The sequence below is a fragment of the Ylistrum balloti genome, unplaced genomic scaffold (genome assembly GCF_031769215.1).
Source record: "Ylistrum balloti isolate Yb309-2 unplaced genomic scaffold, AGI_CSIRO_Ybal_v1 Utg371830, whole genome shotgun sequence".
NCBI classification, from domain to species: domain Eukaryota; kingdom Metazoa; phylum Mollusca; class Bivalvia; order Pectinida; family Pectinidae; genus Ylistrum; species Ylistrum balloti.
Window position 1 is genome coordinate 585411 of NW_026782909.1, and position 17938 is coordinate 603348.

The following is a 17938-nucleotide window of genomic DNA, read 5'->3' on the forward strand; positions in this document are numbered from 1 at the left end:
ACAAAAATATTGGACCTCTAAATAACAATATACAAATAACAATTACACACACGGAAATAATTATTGCCAATCCATATATTAATATGCTTATCAATAGTGTTCCTGTATTAGCCTCAAGAATAACAGAAAAGACTTGTAATGTGTTTCTTTGTCATTTTTAAGACCAATGTGTCTTTTCTTTAACTGTAAGACACTAATATTTAACAGTTGCTGTATTGCATGAGGTTTGATTTGAGCATGTTAAATATAGACCGGCTGCATGATGTCTACCACATTGCTAGAACATATTAATCAAATTGATTTTAAGAGCATTCCTACTTTTGATTTGATTTGAAGTCTATGAACACTGAACTGTATATGATAATACATGAACAATATATATAAATGGATGCTTAAAAGGGATTCAGTTTTTTGACATCTACATAACTGATAACCTAAAATCTTAAAAATATAAGTCTCCAAAATGAGCTTGTCTTCAGAATAGATCCTAGATTCCTTGCAGGGAAAAGTTTATTGAAAATAAGTCAGTTGCAACTAAAACTAATTCAAATAAAATCTATAATATTGATATGTTGATGAGTATCCTCATAGAAGAGTTTAGTTTTCATTCATCGAGAGAATCATTACTCATTTATATACATACTTTCATGAGAACACATTGTATGAAAACATGATTTGTAATAACTGAAATCCAAGATGGCATTTCTGTATGGTAAAAAAAAATTCTCAAAAATATGCTGCACTCCAACTGCAGCTCAAAGTACAGTGAAATTAAACTGGCCTCAATTATAAGCAATAAAATGACTAATGAAACTTATTTACAAATTTTTTGTTAGTTACAACCTTTCAGCCTGTCAGCAGTAAATTTATTACATTAATGTGTACAATTCAGGTTGAGCTGTCGCAATTGATCTACTACAATACTACAAAACATTTACATGAAATAATGATATGTATTAACATAAATCAGAAATATCACTAGTGTGTTCTCCACTTCTTTTCTAAAGAATCTAGTAAGCCACTAATTAGAAATAGACATGTGCTTACCCTTAAAAAAAGGACCCAACTCCTCATTTTTTTTAACAGAGTTTATACTATATTGAAGGGATGTATTCATGACATCCCCTGTAAATAAACCTCCTCTAGAGGTCTATAAGTCTACACCTCACATCCTAAAAGTAGACAATGTCTAAATACATACAAGTTATCATGATATTCAATTTTTATTAGAATTAATGCAGCAGTTTGTAGTTGTCCTGATGGGATTTTAAAGGAAACAAATCAGAGACCAAAAATTTTAGTAACCATAGCAACAATCTCTGATAATGATATGAACAAGTGAAAAGTGCAATGAAACTGACCCAGTAGCTTAGGAGGAGTAATACAGACACTTGTTTGAGGAAAGACATACTGTATAGCCTTTTATTTTAGCAGGGATGATACTTTTGCTATTTGTTGGTACATTAATAAGATCACAAAAATTTAATTCATGACACAATGAGACATGTGTATGACATATCCCTCTATACCCGGATTGCAAATTCTTAATTCATTAAACATACAATTAAATTGTTTTAAAAAAAACATCAATTTAGTCATTGAAACATCATACTTAAATCTTCTACTGGTGATTTTACATTAACTTCTATTCTATCGATATTAACAATCTGAAGAAACTGTTCTGAAAAATCATATGTAAATGTTTAACACATTTATTTATCTATGACTAGAAACGTGAGAGTAGCTTCACTCTCATTAGTCTACTTGTCTTGGTTACTGTTGATTGTATTGACATTAAAACCTGTCTTATTTGACACCTTGATACAAGGCACAACATGTCTGAAAACATATCCCAGTGAACAGAATTACACAAAACATGACCACATTCAACAAACACTTGTGTATCTATATCCAAGTGAAAGAAGCCAGTTATGTTTTGTAAATTTAGAGCTTGTAAGTAAATCAGAGAGTTTACTGTGGTCCCAACATCTGTCTTTTTACACTTTGATAGATTTGTGATATGTGGCCAGTCAGTGTGCTATCAACTGATATCCAGAAATCATGGAAGTACTTCGTATTTGCATATTAATATACAGTACCAGGTAATGTATATAAAAAGGCAATCTGTCATAACATATCATGTCATCACCTTAAATTTATTTACACCAGTGTCACAGAATACAGTATCTGCTCTCACCTCAAACTTATCACCTTCTTGCCAAGATATTTAAAGCCGATACTAAATCCAATTGTAACAGAAACTTGGGCTCCCTGTATGGATAGTTGATTACATCTACACTGAAGTCAACAGTGTTACAAAATACAACAGCTTCTCTCACTCAAAATTTATCAAATTCAAAGTATTAAAAGTTCCATACTAGATTCCATTGTGACAGAAACTTGTGCGATCTCTGTTTAAATAGCTGATTACATCTATGCTAAGTCATTCTTATTTCCACATTGTAAATTTACTATCAATTTTACAAAGCACTCACATTGTATTTCCTATCTAAAATAAAGAGGGTGTCTGTATGTAAAGTTACACAATAGTCCTGTACACTGATCATTATTAACCTCAGAATAACTTTCATCCTCTTAATACAGATCCTCCCTACTCTCACATCTCTGATAGCATGGATGAGAAAGTGTGAAGCCTGATGGTTTGATGTTAATTAAGTTTTCTGTATTTTAAACCTGCCCTGACAAAGTGTGAGAAAGGAGATTTAAAATGGTGATGAATGTCCATACACAGCAGTATACATAGATAAGACATTTGACTTTAATACTTGATTCATATTAATATATTAATACTTGATAGATATGGATTTTGCTGAAGAAAGGCAGATACATATGTAGAAGACTGTGAGAAATTTTCCCCTATACATTATTATGAAATTCCCAATTCGCCTACGCCATTGAACATTCAAACATGAATTGTTGGATGATAAAGGCCATCAGTGTAATATTTACTGGATCAAGATAATATGGCTTACATTTTGTTTTAGTTTTAATTTCAACCTGGAAAACCAAAATTAGTATCACATCTATCAGCCAGCTACAAGTAAAATTGTGTTATACATGAACATACCTACCAGTCAATGACATGAACAAGTAAAGTCGTGTTATATATGAATACACCTACCAGTCAATGACATGAACAAGTAAAATTGTGTTATACATGAACACACCTACCAGTCAATGACATGAACAAGTAAAGTCGTATTATATATGAACACACATACCAGTCAATTACATGAACAGCAAGTAAAAGTGTGTTATATATGAACATACATACTAGTCAATTACATGAACAACAAGTAAAAGTGTGTTACATATGAACACACCTACCAGTCAATGACATGAACAAGTAAAATTGTGTTATACATGTACACAATTTGATTTCAAAATTATGAAATGGACCATGAAGTCAAAGATTACCGGATGAAGCATGGCATCTATAGACGACATCAATCAATTAAAAATCATTGATAGACTTACTATAGATGTATTACCCTGGTATAAGTGTAAAAAAAATCAGCTGATAAATTAAACGACAGTTTAGGGTCATGCCCTTGAAGAAGCAAACCTGACCTTGACACTTACCATTCCTTGTTTACACGGGTCACAAATCAGGAGCATACAACTATGTATAATGACATCACAGCTATCTTATTGGACTACTTATATACATCTTAATATCTCAAATGACCAAGAGCTTACATTTTACGAACAGATGAGTGCCCTTTTCCCTCCTAAGTGTGTACATCTGTGTTGTGACAAGTTAGCAATGTTAAGAGTATACAAAAGTTTTTTTACAAAAACATTTCAACAGGCCAGTAGCCATACTTGTATACAAAAACATCACAACAGGGTGACCAACACAAAGGTACATATTGAATGTACGACAGGTCTGCCATCGTAAGAACATTATTGCACGATGGCCACCAGTTGTATAAAATGACAAACATCACAACAGGGTGACCACCATCACAGCACATATTAAATGCTATCCAACATGACATCAGGATTGTAAATACCAAAATTTTCTCATTGAGAGGTATTGAATACAAGACATTAATTGTCAATGTGAAAATATGTGTTCTTCTGGGATGTACGAAAAAGGTAATATTGACAATGAGCCCCAGACCTGCTATTTATATCAGCTAATGAAGAAACTTACCACAGATCTTTTATTTATTGATTGATACAAAATGTTACATGAATTTGAAAAATAAAATGTTTTTGCCAAATTTAGTCCATGATATATATAACCACATATTCAGATAGCATTGCTTGTAACAAGTCTGCTTTTAACAGCTCCTTCAATTTTCATCACAAACAACAGCCACTATCCTAGTTTTTTTTAAAACAATCAGATTGAGAGTAACACCTTTTTCCACTTTTGGACCCTTCCCCTCAGCTCCTTTTACAGTCCTTTGATGAACCAATGAAGTTACATTACATTAAAATTCTGTTATTCCTAATCAAATAGCCTTGAAAAGGCAAGCTCCAATATTTCCTGTTTGATCACAACTTCTTTCAGGGAGTTATTTCTTTCATTTACAGAAAATGAAACTGCTTTTCTCTTCCTAGACCTATGACAAATTGAATGTAAATGCTGTCAATCATTCTTGGTGTCTTGACTTTTGAAGGAAAATCAGAGACAACTGATGGATTCTACCAAAGGCATTCAAAAGAGGAGCCAAATTATAAACACAATTTCCCACATTTTACATGTCATTTACATGTCATTTACATGTCAATTTTCAAGATGATTTTACTATTTATTCATACTTAATTCAAGATTCTAAGATGTACAATGTATCACATATCTACTCTACAATTCTCAGCAAGTTTATATCACAGCAGTAAAATTGGAATATCTACAGTGTGGCTACAGCACCAATAATCATTGTGGTCATCCTAATCCATTGGTTTGTTTATGGTCCTTGTCAATGTGGTCAGAATTGTGATGGTCAGATTCAGTACAGCCAGGACGATGACCATTGTGTCCAGTAGTCTTGTTATCAGGATGCGGATAGGGAAACGAGTCTCTAGTACTTGTGGCAACATATTCCATCATACATCCCATAGCTCCAAAATAACCCTGAAAGTGACACATGTTCAATACTAGATTGAAAGTCCAATGATGGATTCTGAATTTTAAATATGCCAGTAGTCATTTTCAAGTAAGTCCTCTTGATACCAATTTTATTTCTCAGAAAAATTATCTTCTTAATTAACATTAGGTAACACTGAATTAATAACAAATTTTTCTTGAAAATAACAATGCTGAGGAAATAAAACATTTAAAAAAATCATTTGTACCTGTTGTTGAGGAATTTGACAAATACAGATTTTTTTTCTGTTTTTGACTTTTTATTGTACACACATGTGTATTCCTAATGCAAATCGAAACATATACTGAATGAACAAGTGCAAATATTAGTATGACTCTGATGTTGACAATAACAATAAAGATAGTAGGAACAGGCCATAGTACAAGTTTGGGGTTTCATTAAAACGTAGAAAACATTTAACAGAAAATTATAAGCAGTGAAAATTTTATGTTTACTCGTTTAAATATCAAACTAAATTTTGTGAGTATAATAGAATATTACTTTGTTATTTAATGGGGAACCAATTATTTACCTTAATGTGTATCCTGAGTGTTTTGCTATATTTAGCCATAAAATACTTCATATCATACAATAAAAGAATTACCTCATGTTCCAAGAAAAGAGCCTTCATTGCTCCATCAGACCAAAACTCCATGGCGTATGCTAACAACTTCATAGAAATTGTATTTACCCGTAGAAAGTTTCCGACAAAAACTACACGCTCAATTTTCTGAAAAAAGAAAGAAGAAATATTTAATCCTTAATAAAGGATAAAGAAAACCATTGTTCATGTCGCATGTCATTATACTCAAAATATTATTCTTAACTGCAAAACACTTAAAAGCATTGATTATTAGGTCTTAACTATTTAATAGCACAAATCCTGGTTATACACCCAATGTTGTTTGTTATAGTTGTCAGTGTTGCTCTTGCTAAATCCTCCCCTGTTAAAAACAATTACCTCTGTAACAGCACACATTCTGGCTATAGATCCAATGCTGTTTGTTATGGTTGTCAGTGTTGCTCTTGCTAAATCCTCCCCTGTTAAAAACAATTACCTCTGTAACAGCACACATTCTGGCTATAGATCCAATGCTGTTTGTTATGGTTGTCAGTGTTGCTTAGCTAAATCCTCCCCTGTTAAAAACAATTACCTCTGTAACAGCACACATTCTGGCTATAGATCCAATGTTGTTTGTTATGGTTGTCAGTGTTGCTCTAGCTAAATCCTCCCTTGTGGATTGTTCTCTCTTTTCTTTTATGTGCATTTGTCCAAAGCTAAAACAGAGACAATGAAATAATTATTTTTAAATTCAACTTTATTTATTCTACATCATTTGTAAAAAAAGTTTTTCCAACTTCTATTAATCACTCTTGCTTGCCCAGAGGCATCTTACTGTGGAAGGAAACCAGCAGCATGCAGGGAAAACTCACATAGTAGGGCTGGTGACCCTTACATTTTCATGTCCGTTCTGGGAACTGTACCCTGGATGAATAGGTGAAAGTGCATGATCACTGTGCCACCTAACCACCTGATCCTATCATTCCATTTGATAAGAGTACCACAAAGCATACATGTATGCCAAACAGATGATAACAGAACTATATTCAGGTATCAGAATTCATTCATAAAAATGGAATTTAACCAACAACTGCTTTAAATAAATACAACACAAGAAGACACATATTCATGTCATGGTGACAAAGCCTAGCAATGTTCACAGATATAGGAAACAGTATTCAGTAGGGAGATAATGGCTAGTGAAATGGTAAATTGTACAGTAAAACTCACTTATGCCGAACATGCTTGATTGGCCAGCCATATCTGTGTTCATGAGCCCCATTGAAATTTTCAATTGAGCACTTCAGTGACGTTGCCACAGCCTTAAGCTTCACATGTACGTTAATGTTGCTCCATTAAACTTAACTCGTTCATGTATTCATTAAACATTGTAACAAATTCCCAAGTTGATGATGTTACAATATTTTAAGATGCTGCAATGTTGATGAACGGGTTGATGAAAGTTGCATAAAAATATCTCAAATCTCAAAATATGAAATAGAGTTATCATTGTACAATACTTTCACATAAATGCATGTGTGTGGTAAGTGTTTAATTTTCATCATCATCAACTCCTTTAATACCGTCATCTCTTTCCAAAAGCCCAGTAACTTGTCTCTGTTGATGTTGTCAAGTTTTGTTGATAGTATGAGTATCTGGAGAGTAATTTCATGTATCTTTACAGCAGTTTTGCTGATGTATAGTTGAATTTACAGCATATTTCTAGTATCCATATAACATTCCATGCCTTTTGGAAATGAGTTTTGAAAGATTTCCATAACTGAATGCATCTTCTGACTTGTTCCTATGACTGTTGTCATAGACACATATACAATGAACAAAGGGAAACTTTTGTGTCAGTAGAGAGAACTAGAACACTGACAGGTCAGCAAGGACCTTGCTATAGGGCTAGATATTCCTCCCTCCCTCACCCCTTAAACACACACACCAGACACTGACAGAATACTGGCAAGACCTTAGGTACACTCTGCCACAAAAGTCAAGAAAGACTGTTACGAAAAAAAAAATGAAATAAATAAACTGAACACATTCAACAATCTGATTTTTTAAATTTATAATAACAGTGACCTTGAGCTGGGAACATTGGATATAAAAAACAATTTCTCAAAAAAGCACTGTTGGTAAGGAAGCATTGTATGAAGTTTTATTTAGATCATATTAGGCAAAGCAAACTTAAGTTATCGAACAGATAGTGATTTTAGTATATAGTTACAATGACCTTTGACCCTAGGACATAAATGGCAATCTATCTTAAACAAGCACTTTTGGTTAAGAAGCATTGAATCAAGTTTGAATTAGATTGGGTACAGCAAACTGGAATCATTCTATAAAATGGATTTTCCGTTATAGCAACAATAACATCAACCTTTGACTTCTGGATCTGAAAAGTAAGCTCTTGCAAGCATGTTCAGTGACAAAGTGTTGTATACAGTTTGAGTTTGATTGGCCAAAGTTATGTAATGAAAACTAATTTTCTGCTTTGAACAGTAATCTGGACCATTACTGAAAAGCAGTCCAAAGCAAGTCATTTTTGTTAGGAAGGTATGAGGTGTAAGTTTGATATTTCATTTGGTCCCATTTTCTTCGACTTATCCATGTTTTACTGTAAATCTCTAGGTATGCACCAAATGGATAACAATAATGTCATTTGATCATTTGATCATTTGCTTGAAATGCACAAGTGAACAAGACCATTATGCATATATATATCTACTATAAAGCAAAATGTTTCATCCACAATAATTACTTTCTCCTACTCAGGAGTAAAGATCTGTTCACAAATGACAAGGGATGATTAATCAGAGGTGTACAATTTAGATTAAAACCAAGGCTTTTCACTATTCTTATCCCTATCTTATTTTGGTACATACAATAAAGATCAAGCAATGTCAGTGCTAAATAAAGCACAATTTCTATGCAACACACATAAAAACTAAAATCTCCCAAATACAAATAGTTCACCTTAAATTTCAATTATTTTTTTCAATAATGATGTTTGTATTGAATTTTTGTTCAACTCTAATTTTTAATAATGTAGACTTATTTTTTAAGAACTTTTTAAAATCAATTATCATGAATAAAACATTAGATGTTTACCTGCTAGCTACAATATCACCAGACAAATGGAACCTATTGTAGTCTCCACCATATATATCCTTGACTCTTTTGTCTACCTTGGTATTGTCTCCCTTGGATGCTAATGCTATTGCCTCCTCAAAAGTTTCACAGTTGGTGAGAAGACAACACAGACCGAAGAAAGTTCCACCTCCAAGACTGAAAAGTAGACATCATCACAAATGATTTAGGCAATGTACCCACAAATGTACATTGTAATCTTAATTAAGTTCTTTATCAATGCAAATCTGTTAGATATAAGCTTTACATTATAAAATAACAGTTAACAGTTTAAGAGTTTCAGATTCTGGAGGAGTTTTTCTGACAACAATCAAAATGAATTTTTATTCAAGTTAAATCAAATTGTAATGGACAAAAGTAACAAAATTACTGTACACCATAACATGCATCTACATGACACTTGGGGGAAAAAAAACAGAATATTTAAAACACTGGGGTCGTTTTTGGAAGTAATGTCATAATTATAGATATTAAGGTAGTTACCTTGTACCACTGACTCGCTTATAGTCATTATAAGCACGAACAGCCAGTATACTGACCCCTGACCCCACATTGACCACCAAATAGGGATAAGGATCGTGGAAGTCAAATGGAACTTTTTCACATGAATCAGGGTCCCCTGGATTCTTCCAATAATAACACTCACTCAGGTTGTGTCGGTCAATATAGTGAATACCCTTTATCAAGCAATCCAATTCATCAAACTTGTACATACTTAGATTTACACGCTGCAAAACAAAAAGGAAGTCTACTTTAGAACATGCAAATGCTACAAATACATAAAAACAAAAACAAGATTTTTAAACTATTTCATAATGATTTCAATATTAATAATTGTTCATTATTTGTAACATGACTTAGTAGTTTTCTCATTCATAAATTTAACAAAGTGGATAGAAGATTGCACGTTCACAGAAATTGAAATATGTACATGTTCATACATTATATATAGATATCCGGTACAAACATGGAAGAACACTGAAAGCCAATACAGTTACATCAAAAATATACCTGTTTAAACTCTTCTTCAAACTTGTAGGCTCCTCCTCCTGTTGCACATATCCCTGTTGCTAAGCTAGAAAAGTTTTTGGCTTTAGCCAGATCAATAAACGCAGACATCTCACATGTTGGAAACCTTATAAAATGTAAACTTCCTGTCCGTCCTCCAATAGTCTGATTGCACATTTCTAAATGCACATCCCTGATACCTGTTTTTCCATATGCGACATTTCCAATTAGATAACTATGAATAACTTTTATAGTTTCTTTTTCTTCTTCTGCTTCTTGTGCTGTCCTGTCCTTAGGCTCAAAATAAATCAGTTTCGTTAATGTCCCTCCAATATCCATTCCAAACCATGGCATTGCTAGAGGAACAAGATAAATTATGAGTGTAAAAATGATCATACTAAGTAAATCATACAAATAGCAGTAAAATTGTAAGTGTAATAATATATTCGTAATTTTATATCTATCAGTCTTTAACACATAATTCAGTTAGTTCCTGTACAAGCATTATATAAAATTACCTTTGATAATAACCATGACAGAAGATGCTAAAGGCTAATTCAAGTGGTGTTACCTTTAACATCAACCTCCCAAAGTAAGTCAATACAAAATAAAAATAGTATAACTTGAATATAACTTGTGACATTTCCTTACATCATAAATCTAATTCTAATTTTTATTCATGGAAAGGAGTAACAGATTAATGACTGAAAAGGTAACATTGTTCTACATATGTGTAATGTGTATCACTACAAAACTATGCAAACTTAAAACTTAAATACCACTCTAATTAAGTTGTATGAATAAATGTTTAACAAACAGCTACAACATAACACATTGATGAATTATTGATAGATTAAGAATGACGAAAGAGTTTTCCTGCATTCAACAACATCTTCCTCGTGATCATTGCCACATCATGCATGAGTTTTCCCAATGGTAAATACGACATTAAGACCTATAACTGTATAAGATGTGAAGTTCAAGATGGGTCCAAAGTTTACATGTATTACTTTGTCTACTTCTAAGAATAAACTATAATTATTGTTCAACCCATTTGAATTCATGTTTTGTATCCTTACGCGGTCTGACACAGCATCGGGGACTAAGAATGTCATAATCTATTGCCGAGCTTGACGCCTCCGTGTCAGAATCTGTGCCGTTATCCATCATCCGTCCCTTACAAAGCGTGTGCGATGTATATATATATATTCATGTAGGTAGGGTCAAATGTTCCGCTTCATTACTCTCATTGACACCATTTATGCACCATGCGACACATGCACTTGGCCAATTTGTTCACTGCCATCGTTGTGTATGTCACCTGTCGTGTAGAGGAAGTACTGTAAAGGAATCAACACGTATAAGTCTTCAGATAAAGCTTGAACCTGTCAACTTAACACTGAGATGTCTGTGTATCTAACATACAAGCATGCATGCCCTCTCTCGATGGCTTTTACCGGAAGTTAAAACTGGTTAGTACAAATTCCTGATTTCGGATAAAAACGAACGCAATATAGCTCTACAATTCGCCAACAATTTGATGAGTGATTTTCTTTTTTATCCAAACATTAAAAGCATACGAAGTATAGTTGTGTTAAATTGATCAGCAATTTTGCAAGACACGATATTTCTTTTTCCTTAATGTGGTTCAGGACAGGAAGTGGGCGTGTCATCGAACCCGATACATTCTGTACTCAGTAGTTCAACCAGTTCGCGGTCCATCTTACAGAACCATAGTAGATGTAGTATTCCGCCTTCTGTCATCTATTGATCTCCAATTAAAATGTTGGGTCATGGTAGTGACGCTTGAGCTTCTATGCTGACTACACTCCTGATATCTGTAATTCTGGTCTTCCAGAGTGACTTCCCTTCTTTTCACGTCGTCAATACATAGCAGATGGTAACCTAAAATGGATACTTACCTCGCATACTCCACGAACGTAAGGACTTTGGCCTTTTATGCATATTCTTTGATTGATATTGACGAGAGCTGCATATTTCTGTGAGTGTCGCAATTTCTTGTTAATACTTAATGAATCTTTCACAAATTTCTTATATAGGCGCCCCTTTGTCCTTCTTTGTATCCTTGAGATTTTGGGACTGATCAGAAAAATAAAAGTTGCTGAGAGGTGACCATATTTGATTTGGCAGTCAATGATTATTATCACTATCTCTTTGAGAGGATTCTATAAATTTCATATATTTCAGGATTGAAAAGAAAAGAAGAACAAATAAAAATCCAATAATAGTTGGCACCAAGATCCCTCATTTGAAAATGATAGAAAAAGCTAGATGGCTGACATGCCATCACTTTTGATCTTGACAATGTAAACCTGTTAACCTTCTTTCTTATGTTTCATTGTAGGTTCCCCTCGGTCCCTATATAATAAATTTATATATTATTACATGATGAAGTTGAGTTAACCAGATTTAAGACTGAAGACCAACATCACAAGGTTCAAAGTAAAGATATTATTAACCATCTCTTGACTGGTAAATAGTTTCTTAACATAATAAGTTCATCAATAAGGAGTCTCTTGACCTAAAGTCAAGGTCGGAGATCAAGATTTGAATATTTCTATAAGGAAATCTATGTATCAAATCAATAAAAAATAAACATGGTAGCGCATGATCACTCAGATGACTGAATTAGATGAAGAGTCAGTATACAGGAGAAAGTGAAAGATGACAAGGATCATAAAAAAGAGCCCATCACGTCAAGTAACGCATAGTTAGTTCCTATAAGTATGCCAATCGTCTGTTGGTAGTTCTTATCACCTAACTCGAGATGTTGTCAAACAGAAAGTCGATAATATTTACGATTTCGTTCTCCAAAAACTTTTGATATTTTTTACTTCTTCTGGAAAACTACTGAACCAAGTTCTATGAAATTTCACCAAAACCTTCCATGACTAAAGGTATGGTAGAGTCAAGCACTCTTCATGGATGGAAAGGTCGTCAGATGCTTTAACGAAATTGTAAATTTTATGACCCAAGGGTTTCACATTTCTCCCATCAACATTTGGGTTAACTTAAGTACTGGTATAAGCCCTGCTTCCAGGGAATTCTACACCTCTTATAAATGTTCATATCTAGACTGCATGTTCTAATTTATTTCCCCTAAATCTCTTTATTACACCCCGGAACCGTCAGATCCTCAAATTCGTTGGTATCTGATATTTATCTATCATTTTACTTTGATCCGTCGTCTTCCTGCAGACTGAATTCACGAGCCATGCAATATCTTCATGGGCCTTCGGCCCATATCTTATATCGCCAACATCAAACCCTTCGGCTTCGTAGCCGGAAAAATATCGGGATAAATGTCGTCAACGTTGGATTTAATATTACCGTCAGGTACAACATCGTCAAGGAACCCGTCCCCAAACTCGGAGCTGCATCTATAACCTCCTCATTAGACTAGTCAATTTAGCCCCGATTTATCCAAACCTCAAAAAAATTGCAACAAATGCTTTTTTCACATATTTTGATAGATTGGGGTCTTATAAAACACAGGTAAAAAATCGTCCCTTCAAATAAGGTGGGAAACCCCTTTTCGGGGTCAGTATATAGGACACCTCGAATTTTGCATGTAATCATCGATGCTCTGCTCCATTTGCGAAAATTACAATCAAGGTCATCTAAATAAGAACACGTGCAGGGCTGCCGTATTTTTATAACTTCATTCCCATGAAATAATGGAGGCGCAATATATTAATCCCGAATAGTGACCGTAAAAATTGGCGGGAAACATTTTGTAAAGGTCATTATAAAGGACACCTTACAATTTCTATATAATCAATGACCCCAGTTGTATTAGATGCGTTTAAAATAATGGTCATCTAAATATGAGTATATTTGTGGTAAACTGACTTACAATTAAGTGCATTGCTATATTGTTTTACAGTGTGTAAGAATATTCCTATATTATGACTGTTAAATATAGCCGGAATGTCTCTGCATTGGTCATTATATAAGATGTTTCCAACATGCTACTGACTGAAGAAATCATTATCAGTAAAATTATGATAAATTCAAATAATGTCTGTTAAAATTGTACAAACATCCGGGCAAACAAGTGGCTGTTGTCGTTAAAATATATATCACGGGAATCTGAATTTACTAAATTTCTTCTTGCAAATCATGTACAGTAATATCGTCTGTGTTTGTACAGTTCAGACCATGACATTCTCCACACGCCATGGAACAGAACAATCCATTCTTGCGACAGGAACATCTCAGTGTGTCACAGTGCTGTTTGCAGTTACAATGAATGACTTTCAGAAGTTCCTGTGGTGCAGGAGTAGCTGCTGTGTATACGGGAAAAAGTTTACTGTCTTTGACATTCCATCCATAGTTGATCACAACTAATGTCTTTCCTGACCACTTTTGGCACTGGTATAATACACGAAGACTGTGCTGATACAGTGCTTCAGCGGTTGGGGGCAATGTGTGTATTTGTAAACAAGACGTACCCGTGGACGTCTTAGAAACAAACTTTCTCCACGTTGTCCGCGATGTATTGTATGCAATGGTCTTCCTATATAGAAATATCACTTTCTGCATTTACCGTTGCTGCACATCTTTCAAATGTCTGAACCTCTGTGTAGGAAGCACAAAAACCCAGCTTATTCAGAGTATCCAATAAGAATCTGGAACCAAACTGGTGGTGAAGTTGTACACCAAGTGAAATTTGTAAAGGCGCCAAAAAGTTTCTTGGTTTGATAGCCTGCATAATTGCATGTCCAATCGAAGATATCTTCAAGTCTTTATCTTTCACAAGAATAAAGGAAGACAAAAACGTATAAAGAGATGGAGGGAGGTATTCAATGTGTTTCTCTTCAGACAAAATTTCTTCGGCCGATGGATAGTGAGTTTTTGAAGTTTCTACAGCACGAACATCTTCTCTTATTAATGCTGCAGCAGCTTTGATTATGGCACTTTTCTCTTCTTCTTGGTTTTTGGATTTAGGTCTTTTATAAAAATCATGCAATCTAGATTTTGCATTTGATGTTAATGTCACTATGTTTTGCTTTTCGTTCATTTCAGTTATCACGATCTCATTTCCAAAGTGTTCTTTTAGACGGTCCTTCATGTATTGTTGACCATATGCATTTTCTTCTCCAGAATGTTCAGACATCTTCTCAACAAGATCAGATATACTGATTTGTGAATCTGCATTTTCGCGCAAGTACGACGCAGCATAAAGGAAACTTTCATTGAAAGTGGAAGGTCGTCCTTTTTTTGCAGAATACGAAACCCCTGGTTTAGACTTGAACGTTCTAAAGTTCGTACTGCATTGATGATGGTATATAGCATCAAATGCATGCAGATCAGAAGTGAATTGAATTCAAAAACTTCGTTTCCCCACTCATCATTTCTTTGTTTGCACAGTTCTCTTAGTTTTTGGTCGCAATTATCAGTTTTTATTGCAGGTGCGTTCGATCCGCATTTGAGTCCCGATTTCTTTGCACTTAAACCGCAAAATATGCACTGGCTTTTGTAATCGAATGTGCCCTGAGACCTTAAAGCTGTCGTTGAAAGTATACTGTTTGCAGAAGCATTTTTAATAGCAGTATGTGTATTTAAAAATCTGTTTATTTCCCTATTGTTTGTGAATGATTTTCGACATGATATATGTACTTTATCTCCAGGTTCAACAGAGACATTAGTTTGTCTAAGCTGATTAGCTTTCGTTATATTAACACACCCTTTTGCTGTTAACGTAACTGCGTTGTCACACCCAACTTCTTGATTGCAGATTGAACAAAGCGACGAGGTTGTATCCATTCCATGTATACTGAAAATATCAAATAAATCATTTTAGCACCAAGGAACGTATATTAACTTTCGTGTTAAAATGAAAAACGAGATTCTGGCAGATTTACATTACTTCGATGTTTGATGCTTAAGGGCTTCCATACTTATTTTTTTCCGTCAAAACCTCGATATGTTAGATATTGATGAAATTTTCAATTAACATGTTGTGTTACTTAACTCCTTCATAAAAGCTCTATGAAATAAGTTTATTTCATGTCTAGATATCTAAATTTGATATTTTACCGGTATGTTGACAATTCTGTTCTATTTTTAGAATCTCGCGATGTTATGATCAGCTTTCCGACAATTTTGTTTAAATTTCATTCTTTCTTCATATAACTATATAGCAAAGTATTCAGGGACATGTTGCTCAGCATTATTGTTTCTCATTTGTGATAATAAATTGTTTCCTTGTCATAAAATAACTGCAGCCGTCTGCAACCATCTACGGCAGCCCATAGGTATCGCGCTTACGGCAGAAAAATAGCCGATATATTGAATGCAAAAAAAAATCGATTTTCCCACTTGCCGATTTCGGCCGATTTTTCTACCCAAGTAATTAATGATATATTTTGATGAAAAACACCGTTATTTCTTTTGTTGCAATTTTTTTGAGGTTTTCCGACTGATTGATCAGCCTACATGGTGAACCCAACGTCTCATGGATCAACAGGAGTGGTTACAGGTGGTACATTGCATTCTTTGGAACTACCTGAATGACAAAACAAAGTGCATAGACCTTTTAATGTGCTGAATGGAAAAGAATTACATTTTTTTAGTTCAATTTCTCTTGATTTAAACTTGGTTAGAAGCCTTAGCACGGATGAAACTCAAACCATTATTGTGCGAAGATCTCTCAATGTTTCAATTTTTTTGACGTGTGTGGGACTGTTTTTTTTTTTTTTTTAGTTAAAATTTTCGTGCGGTATTAACACTCCAAACCACGAGAATGCACTACTATTGTGTAAAAATGATGGTGGGCATGTCATGGAAATAATGTTAAACTATTTTTAAAATATCAATTTTGTATTATGTTGTTGAAATATCTGAAAAATGCCCGTTTATACTACAGTGTATGTTAATTTACTACGAATTTTATTCTTAATTGTTATATTTTGTTTGGATTGTGTGGAATCAATTTTTGTTTTTGTTTTTGTTTTTGTTTTGTTTTTGTTTTTTGTTCTTAAATTGAAATGTATATATAAGCTATGACCACTGTATATACTTATGCACCTGGACTTTGGTCAGTGTCTGTCAACGACTCTATGGTATTATGATGATAGTTTATATATTATATTCTAATAATCTAATAAAAATTATGTACAAATGTTTGTGTGTAAGGTATGAAAGTGCCAGTATTTTTGTACGAGTTATCTCCCTTCCTATATCTATTTAACATTAGTCACCTCCTAAGGGAATGTGTTCGATCCTATTGACTAAATTTGTGTTACTTTTTTGTCAATAAAATTTGTTGAAAGGGAGTGAAACCTGTCAACGAAACAACCAGCTGATCCAGGTTATGGCCATAAACGCAGATCAGCGTCCTATAGAGGCACAGCGTCTACAAAAATCTCAGTACGGTATGTACGATATATATATTTGTTATAGTACAAACACACTCCTAGATGTACCCTCCAAAGATATCTTGTAAATTAACTTTTTATTTAAAAAGTGGTAAATGGTGACTTTTGACCTTTTAACTTTGACCACCAAAAAATTACGGGTGCAGAACTCGCTACCCTTTGACCTTGAAGCTTGCACAATGTGCATAATCTAATCGGATGTATCTTTCTTCAGTGACGAGAGACTATCCATGATGGCTTTGGTAACTTTCCCATCATTATCGCTTCCAGGAAAAGGTCCTGCTGTGTCCAGAATGTAACCATCAGGCAGGGTTATGTTCATGGATTTCAAATAGTTCCACTTCTTATGGTCACAGAAATTCTCTGGAGCTTGTGATTAGAACTCTGAAGAATACAGTTATATCTACCGTCAAGTATGATAGTTGCCTTAGTTTTATCTAGGAACAGTAGAACATTCAGTCATTTTGACCCATTTTTGCCCAGTCCATCAGCCCTTGTGGGTCAGCCAAGGTCAATGTGTGCATCTCATCATACTGTCAGCTTATACTAATAAAAAAATCTAACCAAATTCGAACCATTTTGTAAGAAATTATGCTCAAAAATGTAATTTTTGAAATTTCAGTCTATTTGACCCATTTTTGACTCATAAAACTGTCATCTTAAATTATTAATCCTAACCAGCTTTGGAC

The 17938-nt window shown here is 34.0% G+C and overlaps 1 protein-coding gene across 1 annotated transcript; it reads right to left on the minus strand.

The window, feature by feature from the left end:
* Positions 1-4900: 4900 nt before the first annotated feature.
* Positions 4901-11013, minus strand: LOC132563718 (pantothenate kinase 3-like). Its single transcript, XM_060228472.1, has 7 exons — positions 10926-11013; positions 9850-10202; positions 9322-9566; positions 8800-8976; positions 6275-6398; positions 5725-5850; positions 4901-5107 (listed from the first exon to the last, which is right to left on the minus strand). Exons 1-7 carry the CDS (start codon positions 11011-11013, stop codon positions 4919-4921), a joined length of 1302 nt encoding a protein of 433 aa, XP_060084455.1. The 3' UTR covers positions 4901-4918.
* Positions 11014-17938: the final 6925 nt, after the last annotated feature.

Bases quoted from the DNA above. Each gene is read 5' to 3' on its own strand.
- LOC132563718 (XM_060228472.1), bottom strand. From the start codon at position 11,013: ATGGATAACGGCACAGATTCTGACACGGAGGCGTCAAGCTCGGCAATA. The intron at 9,567-9,849 runs GTATATTTTTGA...TTTGTTTTGCAG, and splicing joins TTGAAGAAGAGTTTAAACAG to CGTGTAAATCTAAGTATGTA. The intron at 5,108-5,724 runs GTAATTCTTTTA...TGTCACTTTCAG, and splicing joins CTCTTTTCTTGGAACATGAG to GGTTATTTTGGAGCTATGGG.